This window comes from Ostreococcus lucimarinus, chromosome 10, assembly GCF_000092065.1.
Source record: "Ostreococcus lucimarinus CCE9901 chromosome 10, complete sequence".
In the NCBI taxonomy this organism is placed as follows: Eukaryota; Viridiplantae; Chlorophyta; class Mamiellophyceae; order Mamiellales; family Bathycoccaceae; genus Ostreococcus; species Ostreococcus sp. 'lucimarinus'.
Genome location: NC_009364.1, coordinates 209,052 through 230,967, shown reverse-complemented (window position 1 = coordinate 230,967; position 21,916 = coordinate 209,052). Strand labels below are relative to the sequence as shown.

The 21,916-nt window shown below is 61.2% G+C and overlaps 13 protein-coding genes across 13 annotated transcripts; 5 read left to right on the top strand and 8 right to left on the bottom strand.

Moving 5' to 3' along the window:
* Positions 1-5,291, bottom strand: OSTLU_26100 (predicted protein). The gene is made up of 2 exons (XM_001419907.1): positions 5,034-5,291; positions 1-4,875 (listed from the first exon to the last, which is right to left on the bottom strand). The coding sequence occupies exons 1-2, from the start codon at positions 5,121-5,123 to the stop codon at positions 25-27; spliced, it is 4,941 nt and encodes a 1,646-aa protein (XP_001419944.1). The 5' UTR covers positions 5,124-5,291; the 3' UTR covers positions 1-24.
* A 109-nt stretch (positions 5,292-5,400) lies between these two features.
* On the bottom strand, positions 5,401-6,363 carry OSTLU_93333 (predicted protein; the record flags this gene model as incomplete). The annotated part of the gene is made up of 1 exon (XM_001419906.1): positions 5,401-6,363. One exon carries the CDS (start codon positions 6,361-6,363, stop codon positions 5,401-5,403), a length of 963 nt encoding a protein of 320 aa, XP_001419943.1.
* Positions 6,364-6,898: 535 nt separating this feature from the next.
* OSTLU_17041 (predicted protein) lies at positions 6,899-8,038 on the top strand (the record flags this gene model as incomplete). Its single annotated transcript, XM_001420079.1, has 1 exon — positions 6,899-8,038. One exon carries the CDS (start codon positions 6,899-6,901, stop codon positions 8,036-8,038), a length of 1,140 nt encoding a protein of 379 aa, XP_001420116.1.
* Positions 8,039-8,148: 110 nt separating this feature from the next.
* On the bottom strand, positions 8,149-8,994 carry OSTLU_93331 (predicted protein; the record flags this gene model as incomplete). Its single annotated transcript, XM_001419905.1, has 1 exon — positions 8,149-8,994. One exon carries the CDS (start codon positions 8,992-8,994, stop codon positions 8,149-8,151), a length of 846 nt encoding a protein of 281 aa, XP_001419942.1.
* Positions 8,995-9,131: 137 nt separating this feature from the next.
* Positions 9,132-10,487, top strand: OSTLU_25132 (predicted protein). The gene has a single exon (XM_001420078.1). The coding sequence runs from the start codon at positions 9,144-9,146 to the stop codon at positions 10,467-10,469; it is 1,326 nt and encodes a 441-aa protein (XP_001420115.1). The 5' UTR covers positions 9,132-9,143; the 3' UTR covers positions 10,470-10,487.
* A 117-nt stretch (positions 10,488-10,604) lies between these two features.
* On the bottom strand, positions 10,605-11,240 carry OSTLU_26095 (predicted protein; the record flags this gene model as incomplete). Its single annotated transcript, XM_001419904.1, has 2 exons — positions 10,605-10,862; positions 11,181-11,240. The coding sequence occupies 2 exons, from the start codon at positions 11,238-11,240 to the stop codon at positions 10,605-10,607; spliced, it is 318 nt and encodes a 105-aa protein (XP_001419941.1).
* A 127-nt stretch (positions 11,241-11,367) lies between these two features.
* OSTLU_17039 (predicted protein) lies at positions 11,368-11,922 on the bottom strand (the record flags this gene model as incomplete). The annotated part of the gene is made up of 1 exon (XM_001419903.1): positions 11,368-11,922. One exon carries the CDS (start codon positions 11,920-11,922, stop codon positions 11,368-11,370), a length of 555 nt encoding a protein of 184 aa, XP_001419940.1.
* Positions 11,923-12,071: 149 nt separating this feature from the next.
* On the bottom strand, positions 12,072-13,348 carry OSTLU_46801 (predicted protein). The gene is made up of 2 exons (XM_001419902.1): positions 13,184-13,348; positions 12,072-13,022 (listed from the first exon to the last, which is right to left on the bottom strand). The coding sequence occupies exons 1-2, from the start codon at positions 13,328-13,330 to the stop codon at positions 12,108-12,110; spliced, it is 1,062 nt and encodes a 353-aa protein (XP_001419939.1). The 5' UTR covers positions 13,331-13,348; the 3' UTR covers positions 12,072-12,107.
* Positions 13,349-13,510: 162 nt separating this feature from the next.
* HSP90A (Heat Shock Protein 90, cytosolic) lies at positions 13,511-16,292 on the bottom strand. The gene is made up of 3 exons (XM_001419901.1): positions 16,199-16,292; positions 15,988-16,031; positions 13,511-15,635 (listed from the first exon to the last, which is right to left on the bottom strand). Exons 1-3 carry the CDS (start codon positions 16,265-16,267, stop codon positions 13,649-13,651), a joined length of 2,100 nt encoding a protein of 699 aa, XP_001419938.1. The 5' UTR covers positions 16,268-16,292; the 3' UTR covers positions 13,511-13,648.
* A 371-nt stretch (positions 16,293-16,663) lies between these two features.
* OSTLU_12967 (predicted protein) lies at positions 16,664-17,074 on the top strand (the record flags this gene model as incomplete). Its single annotated transcript, XM_001420077.1, has 1 exon — positions 16,664-17,074. One exon carries the CDS (start codon positions 16,664-16,666, stop codon positions 17,072-17,074), a length of 411 nt encoding a protein of 136 aa, XP_001420114.1.
* A 775-nt stretch (positions 17,075-17,849) lies between these two features.
* On the top strand, positions 17,850-18,626 carry OSTLU_38033 (predicted protein; the record flags this gene model as incomplete). The annotated part of the gene is made up of 1 exon (XM_001420076.1): positions 17,850-18,626. One exon carries the CDS (start codon positions 17,850-17,852, stop codon positions 18,624-18,626), a length of 777 nt encoding a protein of 258 aa, XP_001420113.1.
* A 1,703-nt stretch (positions 18,627-20,329) lies between these two features.
* Positions 20,330-21,031, top strand: OSTLU_26090 (predicted protein; the record flags this gene model as incomplete). The annotated part of the gene is made up of 1 exon (XM_001420075.1): positions 20,330-21,031. The coding sequence occupies one exon, from the start codon at positions 20,330-20,332 to the stop codon at positions 21,029-21,031; it is 702 nt and encodes a 233-aa protein (XP_001420112.1).
* A 23-nt stretch (positions 21,032-21,054) lies between these two features.
* On the bottom strand, positions 21,055-21,840 carry OSTLU_26089 (predicted protein; the record flags this gene model as incomplete). Its single annotated transcript, XM_001419900.1, has 1 exon — positions 21,055-21,840. One exon carries the CDS (start codon positions 21,838-21,840, stop codon positions 21,055-21,057), a length of 786 nt encoding a protein of 261 aa, XP_001419937.1.
* Between the last annotated feature and the right edge of the window lie 76 nt (positions 21,841-21,916).

Genomic DNA, 21,916 nt, shown 5'->3' with positions numbered 1-21,916 from the left:
AAACAAACAGTTGTCTCCTTTCCTCTATTCTTCTTCGTTTTCTTCTTCCTCTTTCGGGGAGTACGCTGGGCTCGTGGGCGAGTACGCCGGACTCGTGGGGGAGTACGCTGGACTCGTGGGGGAGTACGCTGGACTCGTGGGCGAGTAAGCCGGGCTCGTGGGCGAGTACGCTGGACTCGTGGGCGAGTACGCTGGGCTCGTGGGCGAGTACGCCGGACTCGTGGGGGAGTACGCTGGACTCGTGGGGGAGTACGCTGGACTCGTGGGCGAGTAAGCCGGGCTCGTGGGCGAGTACGCTGGACTCGTGGGCGAGTACGCTGGGCTCGTGGGCGAGTACGCCGGACTCGTGGGGGAGTATGCTGGGCTCGTCGGAGAATACGCTGGACTCGTGGGGGAGTAACCTCCAAAACCACCAGGGGACATTCCCGGTGAGAACGCCATGCCATCGGAGTACGGCGAGAATGCCATGCTTGTATCGAACGGACTTTGATGTCCACCTGGACTCAACAAGAAACTCGGCGACTTTGATCCCCAACCGGGCGTTCCATCGCGCCCCGGCGTCATCATTCCGCCGTGTCCAGGGGTCCTAGATCCATCCCCGAACAGTTCTAACTCAACTGCATCTTGTAACAACTCGTCGTTCAAGTGCAGCTTGAACTCCCCGGTACCGATCGGACAGAACTGCCCGAGCATGATATTCTCGCTCGGCCCAGTCATATTGTCTCGCTCAGAGAACGCCGACGCCTCCATGAGAATGTCGACAGTTTCTTCGAAGCTGCAGCGCATGAGCGGACCGGTCTCCACGCGGTTGATGCCGTGTCGCGTAATCGACATCAAGTGACCACGGTATGTCATCACTTCGACGAGAATCGCGAGATGTCTGTAGTTCACGTACGAACCGTCGAACTCAATCACACCACGCAACTCACGCAAGAGCGTATTGCGCACCGCTTCGATGCCAAGAACTTGAATCACTTCAATCAAGTGGTTAGATGTAGTTCTCGTGAAGTCGACGTCCGGATGTGCCATGACTTCGAGCAAGTTGACGCCTTCGGTGTCCAACATCCACTCGGTGGTTTTCTCGAAGAGCTCCGTCTTGCTGTTGATGGCGTTTTGTTTGGCTTCGCGGATGAAAACCTTCTTAATGTCTGGAATACCGCGCAATGCAAGGTTGCTCAACATCTGCGTCTCGAGACGCTTCAAGAATACTTCGTCCTCGGTCGAGGCGTCCTCGTATTTCACGCCTTCGGGGTTCATGATTCTAATTCTCAACACCAACTTTTCAGAGTTGTCGTCGTTGAAGATGCAGCTCAAGTCGCCGGCGAAATCTTCGTTGATTCTCTCCGCAACATCCGCCATGAGGAGCTTCTTGTCTACCATCATCTCACGGTTAAGCTCGATACGCAACAACCATGGGGACATGCGCGACGGGTCAACGTCTTCGTCTGGCATTTCGTAGTACGCGCGAACGAATTCGCGGTCTTCCTCGATGACAGTGTCCGTGGGATCTGGATCGTAGTGAACCTCGGTGACTGCGGCAACGCTGTGGAGCGTGGTGTACTCTAGGCTCGCTTGACAGTCCTTCGCTCTCGTTCTGTCACCAGCTAACTCTGGCTTGAGTGCGATCGTCAAGCTTGGCGTCTTGATGCTCTTCGCGATGTTGATGATTTCTTTCAAGCGCGGCACACCAAGGGTCACGTTCTTGGCGGACACACCGGCGAAGTGGAACGTATTCAACGTCATCTGCGTCGCCGGCTCACCGATTGATTGCGCGGCAACCGTGCCAATACCATCACCGGGCGGCGCAAGTGCCATCTTGAAGCGTGATTCGATTTCGCCGATGACCCAGTCGAAGCCGGCGCGCGTGAGCTTGTGTTCTTTCAGCACGCGCTTGGCTGCCAAATTGGCGCGCACGTGCGCGAAAAATAGCATCGTACCGTTTCTTTGCGCTTCGACGGATAACGGATCTGTACCAGGCACCACGATGAGCTTCGGCAAAAGTTCAGCGACGCTCTCGATGATGTGCGTCACCTTGACCTCTTCTTCGCCAGAATCCGGTCGGTACAGGCCGTACTGCTTTTGTGCATTCCACAAGATACGCTTCATGTTCACTGGTAAGTGCACGTGAGGATCCCCTGTGGGACAAATCGTTCGCAGTTCGACTCGGTCGCGCTGAAGTCGATCCCATTCTGCGTCAAGAATCTCGCGCACCTTTGCAGTGTGCGCGAGTTCGCTCGCTTGCTCCTCGCTCAACCAGCCATTGTTAAAGCCCGGGACATCTGGATCGATGTGGAACTTCGCCGCGAACTCCTTCACGCTGAAACGCAACGTATCGATGGATTGGCTTTCAATCATGGTCGCGTCCATGCCGTCCTCGCCGTACAAGAACTGGATGACGTCGCCGACGCTGTTACGCACAGTGCCGTCGTACTTGACAACCACGTCCTCCATAGCCTTGACAAGACGACGTTGGATGTAACCAGTTTCAGACGTCTTAACTGCAGTATCGATCAAACCTTCTCGGCCACCCATGGCGTGGAAAAAGAACTCCTGAGGAGTCAAACCACGCAAATACGAGTTCTCGACGAAACCACGCGACTCGGGACCGAAATCATCCTTGCTAAAGTGCGGCAATGTTCTGCCTTTGAAACCGTACGGAATACGTTTTCCTTCTACGTTTTGTTGTCCTACACACGCAATCATCTGCGAAATGTTCAAGAACGAACCCTTCGAACCGGCCGTCACCATCATCTTGACATTGTTGGTATCCATAAGCGAGTTTTGCGCCGAGTTACCAGCGTTATCACGCGCCTTGTTCAAGATTTGGTTCACCTTCTGTTCGAACGATTGTTGCATCGTCATACCCGGTTGCAACTCGAGTTCATTGTTTTGTGCGAGTTTGATGACTTCCTTCACGTCAGCTTTAGCCTTGGTGATGGTGTTGTTAATGGAGAACATTGTCTCGTCGTCCGCAATGGTATCCGCAATGCCGACGGTGAAACCGTGGTGGAGCACCCAGTAGTTGACGAGCGTCTGCGTCTGAGAGATGAGCCCGCGTGCGGCGATGGGACCCCACTCTTCCCAGGTCACGTGGATCAAACCGCCACCGCCGCTACCCATAGTCTTCTTGCACAGCGTCCCGGTGAGCAATTCGCCTTGTTCAATTCGGACACCGGTGTCGTCCACGCTGAAAGCCATGTCGTCGGAGTCCTTGGCCCACGCACTCGTGCGAAGCAAGTTCACCTTCGGTAACATCATCGAAAACACTTGTTTACCAGTCCACAAAGGTTGGGGTTTGAGGATAGCCGGCTTCGGCACCTTCCCGTCCCAATCCTCCAACCACATGATGATGTTCATGAAGACGTCCTTTGTGATGAAGGTGTCGCGCTTCGTGATCAAGCGGCAACCCAACAAGGTGTCTTGCACGATAGCCATCACGGGCTTGTTGGCCTGGGGCGATACGATCATTTTCGGTACCATCATCAACTCCTTCACCTCCGCGCGTGTCTCGTAAGACTGCGGAAGGTGCATGTTCATTTCATCCCCATCAAAATCAGCGTTGTATGGCGGCGTGACAGACAAGTTCAATCTGAACGTCGAGTAAGGCATGATTCGGACGCGATGACCCATGATGGACATCTTGTGCAAAGAAGGTTGACGATTGAACAGGACGACGTCTCCGTTCACCATGTGACGTTCAACTTTGTAACCGTACTCGAGACGCTTCTCGCTCGACTTCTTCAAGAAGCGAAGATCGAGTCGCTGACCATCCTCACGAATGATGTAACGCGCACCGGTCTCACCAGGAGGTGGATGCGGGCCGTTCTCGACCAATCGTTGAAGGCGATCGATGTTGTACGGCGTCACGGTTTCCGGATACGTCATGTTCAACGCGATGGACCACGGAACTCCGAGCTCGTCGAGCATCAAGTTTGGATCGGGCGTAATGACGGTACGCGCAGAGAAATCCACGCGCTTACCCATCAAGTTGCCTCGAATTCTACCCGCCTTGCCCTTCAAACGCTCTGAAATGGATTTAATGCTTCGGCCGCTGCGCGTGAGCGCTCGCGGCATGCCAGCCACCGTGTTGTCCATGAAGGTCATGATGTGATACTGAAGCAGCTCTGTAAATTCTAAAATGACGTGCTGCGGCGCTCCATTTTGTTCTTGTCTCTCTAAATTTTTATTCGTTCTCACGATTTCCATGAGCTTGACCGTCAAATCGTCCTCCGAGCGCGTGGAAGCGTCGAACGACACCGACGGACGAACCGGCGGCGGCGGCACGGGCATCACTTGCAAGATGAACCAATCCGGACGCGCGTGCTCGGGGTCGAGACCCAGCGCACGGCAATCCTCGTCAGAAATCGCCTTCAAGATCTGTAACGCGCGCTCCGCGGTGACGATCACCTTGCGTTCGCCACCTTCCGGCAACAGCTCCTCGTCGCGGTGCTTGAACTCGGCGGTGATCTTCATTCCCTCCAAACGATACTGCGGTTGCGCCGTCCCGGTGTACGGACACACGCTCTTGGTTTTACACGCGTCGGTGAGTTTCTTCAATCGGTTTTTCGGGTTCTTGATTCGCATCAACTGCGCAAACTTTGGGTCCTCGTCCTTGTGCAGCAACAATTGCGAAGACGAGTATCCGACGCATCTCAGAATTCTCAACACGACGTTGATGAACCCATGATGGTACACCGGTTTCGCCAACTCAAGATGCCCAAAGTAACCCGGCGTCTGCACGCTGTCGCACCCGTCCGTCTCGCACACCGCGCCGCGATCCATCGTCCCCATGCGCGGATCGGACAAACCCCCTCGCTTGGGTCTACCCTTCTCGTACGTCTCGCTCGTCTCGATCGCGCACACGGACATTTTACGCTATCGCGCGAAAGTTTCACGTTCGGTCAGTGCGCGCTCGCTCGCCTTCGTCGCCCGCGTCGCGCGTTCGCCCTCGCCGCCTCGCCCTCTCGAAGATCTCCCGCGCCGGCGCTCTTTCGCGCCTTCGCTTCGCGCGCGCGCGCGTTCGATGCACGTACGATCTCATCGGGCGACAACACCCCAAACTGCACCGCGTTTACGCGGCACAGCTCCGCGGTCGAGTGCGGGAACCGATCGTGAACGCTCATTTCGTGAGAAAATGCGCGCGCAAGATTTCGTGCTTCGGCGCGATCGTTCGAGAAGACGACACTTTCCGCGCGCGGTGCGCGCGCTCGGGGCGAGCGCGCGCGCGGAGACGCGGCGGGAGGAAGTGTTGCGTCGCTCGATCGCCGAAGACGCGAGTTGGAAAGCGCGAGGCGTCGCGCTCTGACGATCTCAGCGCCGGACCCACACTGAGGGTTTAGAAGAAAGAAATTACAGACGCGGCGCGCGAGAGCGCGAGAGACGTCGGCTAGAGAGCTAAGGCTACTTGTTCGCCGCCCAGTGGCGGTACCGCGGCACCCCGGCCGCGCGCACGGTGTCCTTGAATAAATACAGCTTGGGCAACGCCTCGTCCCACGGACCGGCGATTTGACGCTTACCGCTCGCGGCGAGCCGAACGAGCGACGCCGGCGCGACGACGGCGAGAAGAAAGACGCCGACGACGTACGCCCACGCCAAAGTCTCGTCGCGCGCCCGCGCGACGGTGAACGCGATGATGTGTAGTGCGAACACCACGACGAGATGAAGCGTCGTGGAGAAGGCGCGAATGGCGCGCCAGACGTACGGCGATAACACGTAACACTCGAGCGCGAGCAAGACGTCGGCGAAGACGCTCGCGGGATCGTCCAAACGACTCGCCATGAGCAACGACGCGAACATGGACGCTCCGAGCGAAAACGAACTCGCGAGCTGTTTCGTCTCGAGATTCACGAACGCGTAATCGTACGTGATGGCGTAGAGCGCGAGCGCGAGCGTCGCGCACGTCGCCGCCGTATCGTCGCTCACCGCCGCCGTCATCGTCTGACACAGCGGCGTCAGCGCCACGAGCCCCCCGAGCGTGAGCGCGCCCAATCGAATCGACCGCCACGCCCTTCCCGCGCGCCCGAGCTTCACCGATCCCTCCGCGCTCGATCCGTCGCCGCCCAGCGCCCACGCCGCCAGCCCGACGCCCAGCGCCCGCGTCTCCCACCGCACCAGCGTCCGCGCGCGCACCGCGCCGTCCGCGATCGCGCCGTGCGCGCCGCTGTGTATCACCACCACCGCGCACTGCTGCGAGATCGTCCACGCCGCGCGCGCGCTCGTCGCGAACGACCGCGTCTTGACGCTTTTGTTCAATCGCATGCGCGCGAGAAACGTCCGCGGATCGGTGTGATTATCGCGCAGCGCGCGCGCGTCGCGGTCGTAGAGCACGCGATAGTCTCTCGCGCGCGCGTCGTCGCGCGGCATGCCGCGCGCCGCGCGCCGCCGACTGAAGTCACTTCGCGACGACTCGATGCGAGTCACCGACGACGACGACGACGCGCGCGCGCGCGGCGGCGGCCGCGGCCGCGGCTACGGCGGCGCGAAATCGAGACGCGCGCGCGCCGCGCGCGCGCCGCGCGAACCGCGCGCGAACCGCGGCGCGTTGCCGCTGAAGACGCCCGTCGTCGCGTCCGAGGACACCAATCGACGATTGTTCGACGACGCGTCGCCGAGCGACGCGCGCGATCTCAGCGCGTGGTTCGCGTTCGCGGACGACGCGATCGCGGACGACGCGATCGACGACGCGTACCGGCGCGACGAGGCGATGCGGCGCGACGCGACGGAGGCGTGGGGGCGGGCGAACGCGCTCGATTGGTCCGAGACGACCGAGGCGGCGCGAGCGCGCGGATACGGCGGCGACCGGGATCGATCGTTCACGCGCGGCGCGGCGCGCGTGAATCACGACGTCGTGACGTACGAGAGAAAGAAAAGGACTCGATGCGAGGGGTTCGACGCGCAGATGTGGCGAGGGGTGGCGAGCGAGGGGAAGCACATGTCGGCGTGGGAGCGCGAGACGGCGCGGAGCGAGCGACGGCGACCGGCGCGCGAGACGGGCGGGATTGAAAATTTAGGGAATTCGTGCTACATCGCCGCGTCTTTGCAGTTGTTGCGAAGCATGCGTGGATTCGTGGAGTCGGTTCACGAGGTGTCTGGAGACGAGGACGGTAAACCGTTACTCGCCGCGCTCGGCGAGTTTTTCAGATCGGACGCGAGCGAGTTGAGCGCGTCGGGCGTGAAGCGCGAAATGGGTCGCGTGCGGGACGAGTACGGAGAGTTCGATCAACACGACGCAATGGAATTCATGACGCAAATGTTGGACACGATCGAGCGCGAAATGGGTGACGACGCGGCGCACTGTCCGAGTCGACAAAACTTCGCGTGGCGCATCGAGCACGCGCTATCGTGCGTCAGCTGCGGCGAAAGGAGCGTGATGGACGAATCGATGTACATGCTGACGTTGCAGCTCATCATCGACGAGAACGAGTCTGTCGACGCGCTGCTCGATCGGTACTTCATTCCAGAAAAGCTCGAACGCAAGTGTTCGTGTGGATGCTTGTTCGCAATCTCGACTCGACAAATCGTCTCAGAGCCGAAATTCCTCCTCTTGCACCTCAAGCGATTCAATGCGGTGATAGCGCGCGGTGTGTTGCGTTTGCAAAAGCTCACGGCTTCGATTCGTCTTCCTTCAAAGATGTCGCTGATGCACGCTGGATCCGCCGCCGCCGAAATCGTCGTCCCCAAATCGTCTGGAGACGATTCGGATCTCGAACACGCTAACAACGCGTCCAAAAGTTCGCCCGATACCCCGGGTGTGAAGCGTCACAACACGCGATCGGTGGCGGCTACGAGACCGTTCGACTTGCTCGCCGTCATCTCGCACCACGGGAACACGGTTGAGCTCGGGCACTTCGTCGCGCACATCCGCGAGCGCAAATCGAAGGCGTGGAAGACTTACGACGACGAGCGCGTGACTTCCTACGTGGCGCGCGATGAGCTCATTTTCAACTCGCTTCAAGAATTCGAACGCGAGTGCTACGTGGTCGCTTACGAACGAGACGATAACGAAAATCTTCGCCAAGGAAACGCGCAAATATTCTGAATTATCACGACGACGCACTTGTTTGTAACGATACATCACCTCGACATCTTTCGCTAACTATTTACACAAGCGCTACCTACTCGTACCTAGCGGACGATCGATTCTACGTCCTAATCCTTCCGCGGCGCTGGTCCGTACATGCGCTCGAGATTCTTCGTGTGCTTTAAAATGGACACGACGGCCAACGCGCTGCCGCCGTCCAACCCGTCCAATAAAACCTTCTCGTCGCGTTCGCCGCGCCAAATCGCCTCCAGCGTCTCGCCCTTCAGATTCCATCCCTCGCGCACGAGATGCGGAATCACCTCAAACATGACGATGCGCTTCCGTTCGCCCTCGTCCGCGTTTTCGCTCGCGTCGCGCAACCACGCGACGGCGGCGACGCCCTCGAACGCGGGATCCAACGCCTTGAGCGCCTCGTGCACGTCCCTCGTCCGCGTCCCACCGCCCCCCGCGTTCGTCGTCGTCTGTTCTCTGTACGCCTGCGCCACCTCCGGCGTCTCGCTCGACCTCGACGTCTCGCCCTCCCCGCGTCCTCGCGCGCCTTCGTCCTCCGCCTCCGTCTCCGTCCGCGTCGCGCCCCAATCGCCCTCCCCCCACTCGAACTCCCGCTCGATCCCCACCTGCGCGAACAGCGCGCCCAAATCCCGTCGCATCACGTTTCGACAGTCCCCTCCCGTCGTGCGCAGCGTGAACCCGACGTCTCGCACGCCCTCCGCGCGCGCGTCGTCCCGCACGTAAAATCGCAATCGCCGCACCCTCGCCCCCGGCAGCGCCCCTCGCCCGCGCGCGTCGTCCAGCGTCCCCTGCAGGTGCGCCAGCGCGTCGCCGTTCGCGCGCGCGTGCTCGGGGTGCGTCGCCGCGAGCACGTCCGGGTGCACGAGTCGCACGAGCGCCGTCATCGATTGTCGAAGCGTCGGCGTCGCCGTCGCCGTCGCGCGCGTCGCGCGCGTCGCCATCGCGCGAAGCGCGCGCGTCGCCATGCTCGCGCGACGCGCGCGCGTCGCCGTCGTCGCGCGTCGCGCGGTGGCGACGCGCGAATGTTTTGGAAATTGTTTCGCCGCGCGTCGACAGACGACGACGCGGCGCGACGACGCGCGCGACGGCGATGGCGACGGCGACGATCGGTCGAGCGACGCTCGAGGCGACGCGCGCGCGCGCGCGCGCGACGGCGACGCGCGCGCGCGGACGATGGGACGCGGGACGCGCGGCGAGGGCGAGGGCGACGGGACGCGCGCGCGCGACGGGACGCGGCGACGGCTTCGGGGACGCGGAGACGAATCCAGCGGCGGGACTGAAAGCGCCGAGCACGCCGGAGAGCCCGCGAGGGCAGCAGCTGGCGTACATACTGCGAACGGCGCCGGAGATGTTCGACGCGGCGGTGGATTCGCAGTTGGACGGGCTGGGCGAGGAAGTCGAACGCGAGGCGAAGAGCGCGAGCGAGGAGGCGAAGACGGAGCAGTTGGTGCTGTTTAAACGAATCGCGGACGTGCGGGCGCTGGAGCGGAGGAACGGGCTGGAGGATATCATGTACACGACGATCATTCAAAAGTTTTTGAGCGTCGGCGTGGATATGTTGCCGCCGTTGGACGAGACGACGATGCTGAAGGGGATCGATTTGAATCGGTTGACGGACGGCGTGCACAGCAAGGAGGCGCTGGACATGGTGCGAGAACACCTGATGGCCGTGTTGGGAGGGGCGGGGGAGAACGCGTACTCGTCGCAGCTCGTGCGGATGTCCAAGCTTCAGGCGGCGCAGGTGTACGCGGCGTCGATCATGTTTGGATACTTTGTCACGCGCGCGGATAAGCGGTTCCAGCTCGATCGCATGGTGGGCACTTTGCCCATGGACCCGATGGAGAGCGCCATGGCGCTCGAACGCTTGTTCAACAGCGCCAGCGCGATGGATTCCATCGACGAGGCTGACGCGGCGCCGCAAAACTTTGGCGGCGAGGATTTCGACTTGTTCAGCGACAGCGCCCCCTCGAGCGGGACGGGGAGTCAACTCACTCTGAAGCAATACATTCAGAACTTTGATCAGTCCACGTTGGCGCAAACGGCGCGCATCGTTTCCATGGAGGGCGTACAAGTGGCCGAGCGCCAAACCGGCGCGTTGTTCGGTTCGATCGAAGATTTGCAACGCGAGATGCAAGACGCGGTGGGCATGAACGCGGTGACCCCGGAAGAGCTCATGGATGCGGTGAACGACGCGGTCGCGGAGAAGAAAGTACAGACGCTCACGCTCGCATATGCGTCGCAGCGTCGCCTTGTGCTCGAAGCCGTGGCGTTCGGCGCGTTTTTGCGCCAATCCGAAACTTACATCGACGGTTACAACCCCAAACTGTTGACCCCCACGCCGCGCGGTCCGACGGGCCCGCCCGGGGCCTCGCTCCCGTCCGGAGACGACGACGACGGCGGGAGTCCCGTGGCCTAGGTTAATGCTTGATTCATTTTAATGCGAAATATTAAGGAACCCGAACGCGCGAGCGGATAAATAAATTGAAACGTTCGCGAGTGACGCTCTGATTACACCTGAACTTTTCGTACGTCTAGCGCGCGCTTCATCCACCTACAACTCGTTGGCATCCTTGACGAGCGCGGACAGCTTGTCCTTGTCCGCACCAGTCATTTCAGAAACCTTCACGCCGTTGGAGTACACTTGGAACGTCGGCATCGCGGAGATTCCGCACTCGGCCGCGACGTCTTCGAGTTCGTCGACGTCGATCTTGACGAATTCAACTTCTGGGTACTTGGCCGCCAATTCCTCGAAGAACGGCGCGATGGACTTGCACGGTCCGCACCAGCTCGCGGTGAAATCAACGACGACCTGTTTCGCGCGACGCGCGTTCGCGGCGTGACGTCGTCAGTCTTCGCTCGGCTCGCGTCGGTTTTCGCGCGGCGATCGATCGATCGCCGCCGCGCGACGCGTTCGAATGCATCGTTCCAGACGCGTGGAGCGCGAGCGCGACGCCGCGCATCGACGCGCGATGACGACGCGCACGTTTCAGACCCGCGCGCGCGCGCCTCGCTCGACGAACGTCGCGTCGCGCGCGTCGATCGCGCGTTCGCATTCCGAGACGGTGCCGAGTGCGATCGCGTCGCGGTCGACGTCGATTCGCGCGCGATCGCGCGTCGACGCACGCACCGGTTTACCGGCCGCTTTAATGGCGGCGAATTCTTCCGCGCTGGCGATTTGCTTGACCATGGTGCGTGCGCGAATGTGAGGAGGGGCGCGCGGCGCGCTCGGCTTCGTCGACGAGCCGCGGAACGACGCCGCGGGAAATACCTCCGCCTACGATGTTACGTCTAATACAAGCAACAAACAAATTTAACTACGCGTCGTCGTCGTCGTCGTCGTCGTCGTCGTCGTCGTCATCGGCGGCGTACTTTGATATCACGCTCGCGTCCGCGGGCGCGTTCATCGCCGCGAGCTCCGCCTCCGTCGGCGCCTCTCGTCCCGTGCGCCACCCGAACGCGTAATACACCGCATTCACGATCACCGCGGTGACTGGTTTGAACAACAAAAGCACCACGAAGGCGAGGAAGACCCAGTTGGCGATTTTTCGCGCTTGCGCGTTTTCGCCGTCGTCGTCGCCGCCGCCGCCGCCGAAGAACCAGTCCAGCGGCCCGCCGCCCTTTCCTCCGCCGTCGAACTTGCTCAGGACGTCGCGCTTGTTCCCGAGCGCGCCCTGCAGGGCTTTGCGCGCGGCGTCGGCTTTCTCGCGCGCGCTGATCGGGTCGGGGACGCCGTCTCCGCTCGCCGAGCTTCGACAGACTGGGGACAAACCTCGAGCGGGAAACCTCGAGCGGGACGGATGGGACGGACGCGCGGACGCGCCGGCGCGCGTCGGCGCGCGCGTCGACGCGCGCGCGACGACGAGGGACATCGCGGTCGAAATCGAGCGCGACGGGGCGATCGGCGCGACCGGGCGCGCGCGCGGGTGTGGGGACGCGTCGTCCAGGGCCGGTCGGGGCGCGGCGGACGCGACGCGCGGAATACGCGGCTGGCTAAGTTTACATTCTACGGATGGCGACGACGACGCGAGTCGTCGGGAAATATTCGAGTCGCGCGCTATTCGCACAGGAAGTGCCTGGCGTAGGACTGCACGATCGCGGGCTCGAGGAAAAATCGAGAGAGAAAGTACGTCGCCGAGCCCAGGGCGATGGACACGGGGAGCGCGGGAAGCGCCTTGCCGTACATGCCGAGGGCGACGAGCGTGAGCACTAAACCAAGCAGCACGGCGATGAAACAAAACGCGCACGTGATCGGAGACCACATCGCCGCTCGACCGACGAGGACGCTGTAGAAGATGAAATCTCCGAGACCGAGTTTGATGGAATCGGGAAGTCCGAACTCACCGTCTTCGTCGTCGGCTTCCAACGACGGATCGTACGGCGACCCATCGGCCCCGACTGCCTCGCCCGATACACCAGAATTTTGCCGCGCGCGAGCGCGCGCGTCGCCGAAACTTCCGCCCCTTGATTCGTACACGAGCGCGGGAATGTCTTCGTCGCGCTCTTGCGCCAACTCCACCATCAACCTGAGCGGCCCGTTCGGCGTGAGCACGGCGTACAGATCGTACAGCGCCATCGCGATCAAAAGCGACCACGTCGTCCACTCGGGAATCTGCGTGAAGTAAAACGACACGATCGTGGACACACAAATTAAATATCCTTGCTTCACCACCAGAGGTCCGTGCCAGAAAAATGTCATCAGCACGCCGCCGATTGAGAAATTCCACATCAGCAGCCCCACCGTCACCATATCTATCGCTATATCTAACTTTTGCAGCACTCGCATGAGAATATTTCCCCCGAGCACGCCGAATATCAACAATCCGCTGAAGCCCATGTACGCCCAAATCACCTTGCCCATTCGATACTTGAAGAGCAGAAAAAGGGCAAACGTCATGGCGGTAATGAACCCCACGAACACCGCCGCGTTCTCCACACTACCCGTAAATTTGACGTACTCGCTATCACCGCTCTGTTTACTCGCGAAATCACATCGCGTGCGTCAGTATCATCGTCGATGAGGTCGCGTTTCCGCGTCTCAACACCCTCTCGCGGCGCGCCAACATCAGGTTTTCCCATCCCACGCGTCGTTCAATCGTCCGTTCGCCGCGCGCGCGTCTTAAATCGTCGTACCTTTTCGGTGTACACCGCCGAGATCACCCCACCGCTCGTCGCCTCCGCGTCTTCGGTGGCGTCACCGCGCAACAGCGTCACCAACCACACGCAGAGCGCCATCGCGATCGCGACGGGGACGACCACAGCGCCTATGGATGACGCCATGGCGCCGAACGTCGGCCGCGTGATGCGCGCGCGCGCCCATTTGCCGTCGGGGGGTCGGCGATCGGGCGCCATGCCGACGGAGGCGGCGTGTGCGGCGCGTCGCGCTCGTCGCGACGGTGTTGGGCCGGGCTGGTTCGAGCGCGTAGCGGACGAGAGGGCGGTCGAGCGAATGAATCGTGTGCGCGTGAATCTGACGTTACATCACGTTGATGGTGTATATCTCGACGCCTCGTAAGGAGGGGTGCGTATTTTCTTCTATTATCCTCGCCGCCGACGCGGCGCTCTCGTTTTTGTCAACACAACTGCTGCGCGCGGCGATTAATCGACTTCTTCCATGCGGGAACCTTCGTCGACTTCTTCCTCGAGCGCGGGCAAGTCATCAACCGCCGGGGCGTCGTCCTCATCGATGGAGAGACCGAGCTTGATCATGCGGTGGATGCGACCGCCGAACGTCGTCGGCTCGTCCAAGGAGAAGCCAGAGGTGAGCATCGCAGTTTCGAATACGAGGAGGACCAAATCCTTGACAGTCTTGTCACCCTTGTCCGCATCGGCGCGCTTGCGCAACTCCTTCATGATGGAGTTATCCGGATTGATTTCCATCGTCTTCTTGCTCGACATGTAGCTACCCATGGAGTTGTCGCGAAGCGCTTGCGCCTTCATGATGCGCTCCATGTTGGCGCTCCAGCCGTATTCGCCGGTGACGAGCACGCACGGGGAGTCGACGACGCGGTCGGAGACGACGCACTTCTCGATCTTGTCGCCCAAGATGTCCTTGATCAATCGGCACAAGTTCTCGTATTGCGCCTTGACTTCCTCCTTTTGCTTCTTCTCTTCCTCGGTTTCGTCGAGCTCCAGACCTTCCTTGGTGACGGAGACGAGCTTCTTGCCGTCGTACTCCTTGAGCTGTTGCACCGCATACTCGTCGATCGGATCGGTCATGAAGAGAACTTCGTAGCCACGCTTCTTGAGCTTCTCGATGAACGGAGAGTTCTCGACCGCCTTCTTGGATTCGCCGGTAATGTAGTAGATGTCCTTTTGGCCCTCCTTCATGCGCGTGACGTAATCCTTGAGCGACGTTTGCTCTTCGCCAGACTTGGTGGAAGAGTATCGGATCAACTCAGCGATCTTGCTGCGGTTTTGCGCATCTTCGTGAATACCGAGCTTCAAGTTCTTGCCGAAAGATTCGTAGAACTTGGTGTAGTCATCCTTGTTCTCGGCGATTTCATTGAACATCTCGAGGCACTTCTTGACGATGTTCTTCTTGATAACCTTGAGAATCTTGTTTTGCTGGAGCATTTCGCGAGAAATGTTGAGCGGCAAATCTTCGGAGTCGACGATGCCCTTAACGAAGCCCAAGTATTCCGGAATGATGTCCTCGCAGTTGTCCATGATGAAAACGCGACGGACGTACAACTTGATGTTGTTCGACTTCTTCTTGCCGTCGAACATATCAAACGGCGCGCGCTTCGGGACGAAGAGCACCGACTTGAACTCCAATTGACCTTCGACGGCGAAGTGCTTCACCGCAAGTTGCTCTTCCCAATCGTTGGTGAGCGACTTGTAGAACGCAGCATACTCATCCTTGGTGATTTCTTCCGGCACGCGCATCCAAATCGGCTTTTGCTTGTTCATGATGGCCCACTCGTGAGAAACTTCCTTGATCGTCTTCGTCTTCTTCTCCTTGACCTCGTCACCCTCGTCCTTGATTTCGGTGATCTTGCCCTCTTCTTCCTCGCCAGCCTCCTCGGCTTCGTCGTCGGAGACTTCCTTCTCGGTCGTCTTCTCGGTCCAAAGCGAAATCGGGTACGAGATGAATTCAGAGTGCTTCTTGACCAAATCCTTCAGGCGGCGCTCCTCGAGGTACTCGAGCTGATCATCCTTCAAGTGAAGCACCATCTTCGTACCACGACCGAGTTCGTTCGCGGACGCGTCCTTGGTCACCGTGAACGAACCACCGGCTTGAGATTCCCATCGGTAGCCCTCGTCGTCGTTGTGCTTGGTGTACACGACGACCTTTTCGGCGACCAAGTACGACGAGTAGAAACCGACGCCGAACTGGCCAATCATCGAGATATCCGCCCCCGCGGTGAGCGCTTCCATGAACGCTTTCGTACCAGAACGCGCGATCGTACCGAGATTGTTCACGAGATCCGCCTTGGTCATCCCCACGCCGCTATCGATGATGGTCAGCGTGTTATTCGTCTTGTCCGGCACGACGTGAATGAACAGCTCGGGTTGGGACTCGAGCTTGGACTTATCCGTCAAGCCCTCGAATCGAATCTTATCGAGCGCATCGGAAGAGTTACTATTATTCGCGCGTACACACCGTTCGTCGTCAGTCACACCGTTCGTCCAAGCGTCTCGCTCGCGCGCGCCGCCGCTCGTCCTCGCCGTCGCGCCTTCTTCACCCTTCTGGAAGATGACTCGAAAACGCACGCCCGAATCACGATCGCGCGTTTTCTACCCCATCCCTCGCGCGCGCGTCCTCGCCCGCGCGCGCGCCCGTCGAAACGAATTCTCACGCATCGCGCGCTCGCGTCCGTCCCCCCCGCGCCCGCCCGCGCGCATCGTCATCGCGTAAAGTCAACCGCCGCCATCGCATCGCGATGCGTCGATCGCCATCGCGCGCGAATCGCGTCGCCGTTCGCGCCTCGCACCTGATGAGCTCGCGCAAGAAGATTTCCTTGTTGGAATAAAACGTCTGCGATCGTTTCGAATCCACGATTTCCTCGTCAGTCGTTCGCTCGCGTCGCGAGCGCGTCGATGCGTTCGACGCGCCGTCGTCCCGCGACGCGCCATCGCGATGCGCGTCGCGACGCCGCGATCGTTCGCGGCGCGCGCGCGGTCGCGGTCGGCGTCGAGACGCACGTTGATGATCAACGACAACAGCTGGTTGATCTCGGCCTGGAAGGCGAAGGTTTCGGTGTCTTCGCTCATGGTGCGTTCGCGTCGCGCGTCGCGGTGTGACGCGACCGCGCGTCGGTGCCGGTTTTTCGCGACGAAAAACGCGCGAAAAACGGGCGCGCGGTCGGCGTCGTCGGTGTCGCACTGTTTGCGCGGGTGGGCGTCGCCGTAACCCTGCGAGATTCCGCGCCGCGACCGCGACCGCACTCTCGCGCGCGACCGCCCGCGCGAACGTCGAGCGTCGCGCGAAGGCGGCCGCGTCGCGTCGTCGCGCTCGAAGCGCGCGATCGTCGAGGCGCGAACGCCGGCGTCGCGCGGAACGCGGCACGAGAATCAACGACGCGCATGGCGGGAAGTAAAAAGAAATCCGCCGCCGCGGCGGCGACGGCGCAGAAAGCCACCGCGGGGGGGGCGACGAAGTACGAGGATATGTTTGAAGTCATCGATCGCGATCCGGATGGAAAGAAATTCGATCGCGTGTCGAGGTACAAGTGCCGAAGCGAATTCGACGCAGAGCTCACGATCGACGTCAACGTCGACGTGTACCCGTTGACGGTCGGACAGAGATTCTCCCTGGCGCTCGCGCCGACGCTGTCGCTGGATGGAACTCCGGAAGACGACGCGTTCGATCAGAGCGGGAAGCCGTCGCTGGCGGATGGGTACGAGTACGTGATGTACGGGAAGTGTTACAAAAAGGTCGACGAAAACGCGGGAGGATTGACTCGCGCGAGCGCGTACATCTCCTTCGGTGGATTATTGATGAACTTGAAGGCCGATCCGAAGAATTTGCAGGAGATTGAGATCGATGATAGGATTTATCTGTTGATGCGCGCGGTGTAGGCGCGGTTAAGTTTAGTTTTGTGGTGGCCGACCGTCGAACACGTAGTCGTTTCCGCGCCTCGGCGCGCGCGCCGTCGCGTCGACCGCTCTCGCGTTCGCTCGTTCTCGTTCTCGTTCCATCGCGTTTTACCCTTCCTCTCGTGTCGTTTGGTTTTCGCGCGCCGTCGATCGCGTGCCGCGCTCTCGCGCTCGCGAACTCGCCCTCGGCGTCGATTCCACATCTCGGTGCCGACTGCGGTGCCGCCCGGACGCGCCATCGCGCGCCACAGGCACACCCATGCGCGTCACGGCGTCCCTGTGCTCACGACTCGCATCCAGCCCCTCGACGAACCCTCGCGGTGTCTCGTTTCGAGTCTCCCGGCCCCCGTTCGCGCTTCTGCGTCGTCTCACGCGGACGATGCCGCTCGACTTACCGCACGCGCGAGAATTCTCGAGCGAACGAATCACGCTCGTCGGCGATCTCTCCGCCGCGGACGTCGATCGAGCGCTGAGCGAGGGTGAGTTCAAGTCGTGGATATACATGAACGCCGAGAGCGACGCCGCGTTTCCGGCGGCGGCGAAGAAAGCGCTCGGCGATGGGTTTAAACAATTCGTCGTGGAGGGCGCGACGCTCACGCGAGGCTTGGCGAAGAAGCTGGCGGACGCCATGGAGGCGTTACCGCGACCGACGATGGTGCAGTGCTCGACGGCAACGCGAGCGAGTATGGCGTATATACTGTTCAAGGCTCGCGAGCAGCGATGGCCGCAGGCGGGGGCGTTGCAACGCGCGAGAGCGATGGACTTGAAGTTTTTCTCCAAGCCGCCGTTGGCGGATTTCGTGCGCGAGGGGTTGCGCCCGGATGCAGGGTTGATTTTCCGACAGTTGTTCGACACAAGCGGGAGCTCGACGTACACGTACTTATTGGGGGACCCGGTGAGCAAGGAGGCGGTGTTAATCGATCCGTTGAAGGAGATGGTGGACCGTGATTTGGCGGTTGTCAACGATTTGGGCTTGAAGCTCAAGTACGCCATCAACACGCACTGCCACGCCGATCACATCACGGGCAGCGGTGATTTGAAGGCGAAAGTCACCGGTCTGCAAAGCGTCATCGCAGAGTCTTCAGGCGCGCGCGCAGACGTGCACATCAAGCACGGCGACGTGATTTCTTTCGGCGCCGATTCCAACGTCATCAACTTGGAAGTCCGCGCGACTCCGGGGCACACCGACGGATGCGTGAGCTACGTGTGCGATAATATGGTCTTCACGGGCGACGCGTTACTCATTCGTGGATGCGGTCGAACCGATTTCCAAGGTGGTTCGAGCGAAAAACTATACGACTCGGTGCGCACTCAACTCTTCGAACTCCCCGACGAGACGCTCGTGTATCCAGCGCACGACTACAAGGGGCGTATGGTGAGTACGATCGGTGAGGAAAAAGAGCTCAACCCGCGATTAGGGTTGAAGAAGACCAAAGAGGAGTTCGTAGAAATCATGAGCAACTTGAATTTGGCGTACCCAAAGAAAATCGACGAGTCGCTCCCAGCCAACTTGAAGTGTGGTATCGACGACTAGACAACGATGTTCGTCTCCGTACTGCGCACGCATATAATAATCGTTGTCATTCACGTTGCAAAAGCCTATCGAGCTATCTCGCTAATAATCCTCGTCGTGCTCCGCCGCGTCGGCACCCCCGAGGAAGTACTCTACGCCCGCGCGCGATTCTAAATCGTAACACTCCATCACCAAAGGGCCGCACGCGCTCGTCGAGACGTCGAGCGCGACAAACAATCGCGCGGCTGAGACGTTCACATGCGCATCGCCACGACCAGTGGCGATGTCGTCGTACGCACGTTTCGCGTTCGGGGGTAAACTGGCGCCGAGACTGGCGTTCGCGCGAAGCCAACCCACGGGCGAGACGACGGTTTCCGAATCGTCCGCCGGTTTTGAGAGCCACGAAACCACGTGCTCGAGTTCACCATCCCACGGATGTACGAACGCCACGCTCACTTCGTACGCGCCGTCTTCCGCGAGCCTTCGCGTGCCGTACAAAACCGCTGTCTCTCCTTCTCGCGACGTCTCGCGAAGATCCAAATCCGCCGCCGACAAATCGCCGAACCGTTCGCGCGTCAGCTTTCGCACGAACGCCCGCACGGCGCCGTCGCGAAACGTCACCCGATAACCCTCGCTCACCGCATCACCGTCACCTTCCGATTCGCGCGCCAACACCCGCCTCAACGCCACCGCCGCCTGTTCCGCGTCCGCCTCGAACGTCTCCCGCTCGCGCCACGCCGACCGCGCGCGCGCGACCGCCTCCGTCTCCATCACCACCCTCGCCGTCGCCGCCGCCGTCACCGCGTCTTCCTCCGCGTCATTCTCGACCTCGCTCGCGCCTTGACCCACATCCACGCGCGCGCGCCAAGGGTACGCCCGCATGTCTTCCTCCGTCGCGCCCGGCGGCGTCCCGCTCGACGCCGCCGCGTCCCGAAGTCGCAGCAACGCCGCTTTATCGTACGCGACGCGCCCATCGAGCGACGCGCGCGCGACGGTCTCGACTTTCGCGACGTCGTCGTCGTCGCGCGCGTCGTCCTCGCCGCGCGCGTCGTCGTCGTCGCGCGCGTCGTCGTCGTCGCGCGCGGCGAAGAGGCCCAAAAACGGCCAAGAACGCGTCGCCACCGCGCGCTCGAACGCGCCGCCGCGCAGAAACGCGCGCGCGGACGTCGACGCCGTCGCGGGTGATTCGCGCGTCATCGCGCGCGCGCGTCGCGCGCCGCGCGCGCGTCGCGGTGCGGCGAAAGTTCGATGCATCGCGCGCGCCGTCCGACGCCATCTCGCGCCGCGCGCCGCGACGGCGCGTCGGGCCCTCGCGCGCGCGCGCGACGACGCGCGAGATGTTCCTGCCGATCGACTACGCGCGCGCGCTGACGCCCGAGGCGATCGAGTTCGTCGCCGACGGCGCCGCGGATTCGCTCGCGTTCCAACGACTTCGCGCGTTGAACGCCGCGCGCGCGTCGTGCGCGCACGCGGCGGCGCACGCGGACGCGGACGTCGGAAGGCGCAAGTACGAGCGATACGTGGACGTGATCACGGAGGCGGAGGGCGCGCTGGAGGCGCTGGACCGCGGGGAGGGGCCGACGGCGCGATGGGCGTCGACGCTCGAGAGCGGACGCGAGGCGAGGTCGTATCCGGCGCCGGGATTGGCCGGCGAGCGCGCGTTCGCGCTGTTTGGACTCGCGTCGTGTCACAGAAGACTTTGCGCGCGAGAGACGGCGGCGCGGATGGCGGAGGGAGGATTGGGCGACGCGGGCGCGGCGAGCTGCTCGAAGAACGCGAGAGTCGCGGCGGGGATGTTCAAGCACTTGCAGGAGACGGTTTTGCCGCCGCTGAAGGCGTCGTTGGATGGTGAATGCGTGGCGAATGAACTCACGGCGTCGATGGCGGAGGTGATGACGTTGATTTCGCTCGGTGACGCGCAGGGCGCGGCGTGTCGGCGAGCGCTCGAACGCGGAAGCGCGGCGAATTTGCGCGCGCGGCTGCATCGCGGCGCGAGCGAGTTGTACCGCGATGCCAACGCGGTGTTGCAGTCGCGTCGATGCGATTGGAACGGCGTGGACATATTTTTGACGGCCGGCGTGCTGGTAGCTTGGAAGACGCACGAAGCGGAGGCATTTCTCGCGCACGCCGAGGCGCGGCGCGCTGCGGACGAGTGCGGCGAAGTCATCGCAGCGTGTAGGCGCGCGGAGGAAGCCGTGCGCGATTGCGCGCAGGCCTCCGGAGAAATCGTCTCGTGGGCGACGTATCACGGCGAGCTCGCCTCGCGTGTGGCCGCACTCGCAGCGAAAGCTGTCAAAGAGAACGAGGTGGTCTTCTTTCAAAAGATCCCGTCACCTGGCGCGCCGTTGCCCGAAGCCGCCGTCGTCGTCGGGCCGATAGAATACGTTCCGAGCGAACCCTCGAAGCACACATTCTTTCAAGGCTAAAAGTCTATGCAATACAAGCAAATCTAGAAGCAGCTATAGTGATCGTTTTGGAAGAAGGTTTGCTCGTTTTCTCGAGCCTGCAACGTTTCTACACTCGGAATGCGCCAAGTTTTGGGAATCTTTCTCGGAAAACACGCCGTGCGCGCGTTTTCGATCGCACCCTCGTCAAATGGCTTGCTCCCGCGCGGTAAAGACCGCAAATACGTCACCCGCTGCTCGCTGCTCACCTCCCACGTCGTCTGCCCGCTGAGCAATAAATAACTGTGAAACACGAATAAAAATCCCACAAACAGCGTCATCATTTGCGTGTATCCGCACGCCATCGCACTCCACGCGTTATCACGCCAGACATCGAACCACGTCGCGTGATTCACCGTCGCTCCCACGACGCCCGTGACCGCGATCCAACACGCGTGCGCCGCGACGCACGACTGCGCCAACAAAAACCACCAAAACCGTCCGTGGTTCCGCTCGCCCACGCACGTCCCGACCCAAAAGCAGTGATGATCAAATTTTCGCACGCATCTTTCGCACACGTGACAGTGTTTCGCTCGCAGCGGCACGCGCGCGCCGGCGCATTTTTCGCACGCGCGTCGCTCGCCGTCCTCGGCGTCGTCGTTCGCGTCCTCGCTCGCGTCCACGTATCCGGGATCGCTTCCGAGCACGCGCCAGTACGCGACGACATCGAACGCAAACAGCGCGAGGAGCGTACGCGCGGTGCTGTTGTCGAACCCGTTCGCCGTGAGATCGTTTTCCGGGACGGTTAAGGTGAGTAATCCAAAGCCGTGCACGATGGCCATGAGCGTCATTGAAATTGTTTTACGCCGCGCTGGAGTGGTGTGACGACTCGGCGTCGCGTCCGAAGCGTCGCCCGTCGTGCGCTGG

Coding starts and splice junctions, on each gene's coding strand:
- HSP90A (XM_001419901.1), bottom strand. CDS start 16,267: ATGAGCGAAGACACCGAAACCTTCGCCTTCCAGGCCGAGATCAACCAG. Junction 16,032..16,198: donor TGTTGTCGTTGATCATCAAC/GTGCGTCTCGAC, acceptor AAACGATCGCAG/ACGTTTTATTCCAACAAGGA. Junction 15,636..15,987: donor TTCTTGCGCGAGCTCATCAG/GTGCGAGGCGCG, acceptor CGCGAATAATAG/TAACTCTTCCGATGCGCTCG.
- OSTLU_26100 (XM_001419907.1), bottom strand. CDS start 5,123: ATGAGCGTTCACGATCGGTTCCCGCACTCGACCGCGGAGCTGTGCCGC. Junction 4,876..5,033: donor TGTTGTCGCCCGATGAGATC/GTACGTGCATCG, acceptor TTCGCGCGATAG/CGTAAAATGTCCGTGTGCGC.
- OSTLU_46801 (XM_001419902.1), bottom strand. CDS start 13,330: ATGGCGTCATCCATAGGCGCTGTGGTCGTCCCCGTCGCGATCGCGATG. Junction 13,023..13,183: donor CGGCGGTGTACACCGAAAAG/GTACGACGATTT, acceptor GCGAGTAAACAG/AGCGGTGATAGCGAGTACGT.
- OSTLU_25132 (XM_001420078.1), top strand. CDS start 9,144: ATGGCGACGGCGACGATCGGTCGAGCGACGCTCGAGGCGACGCGCGCG.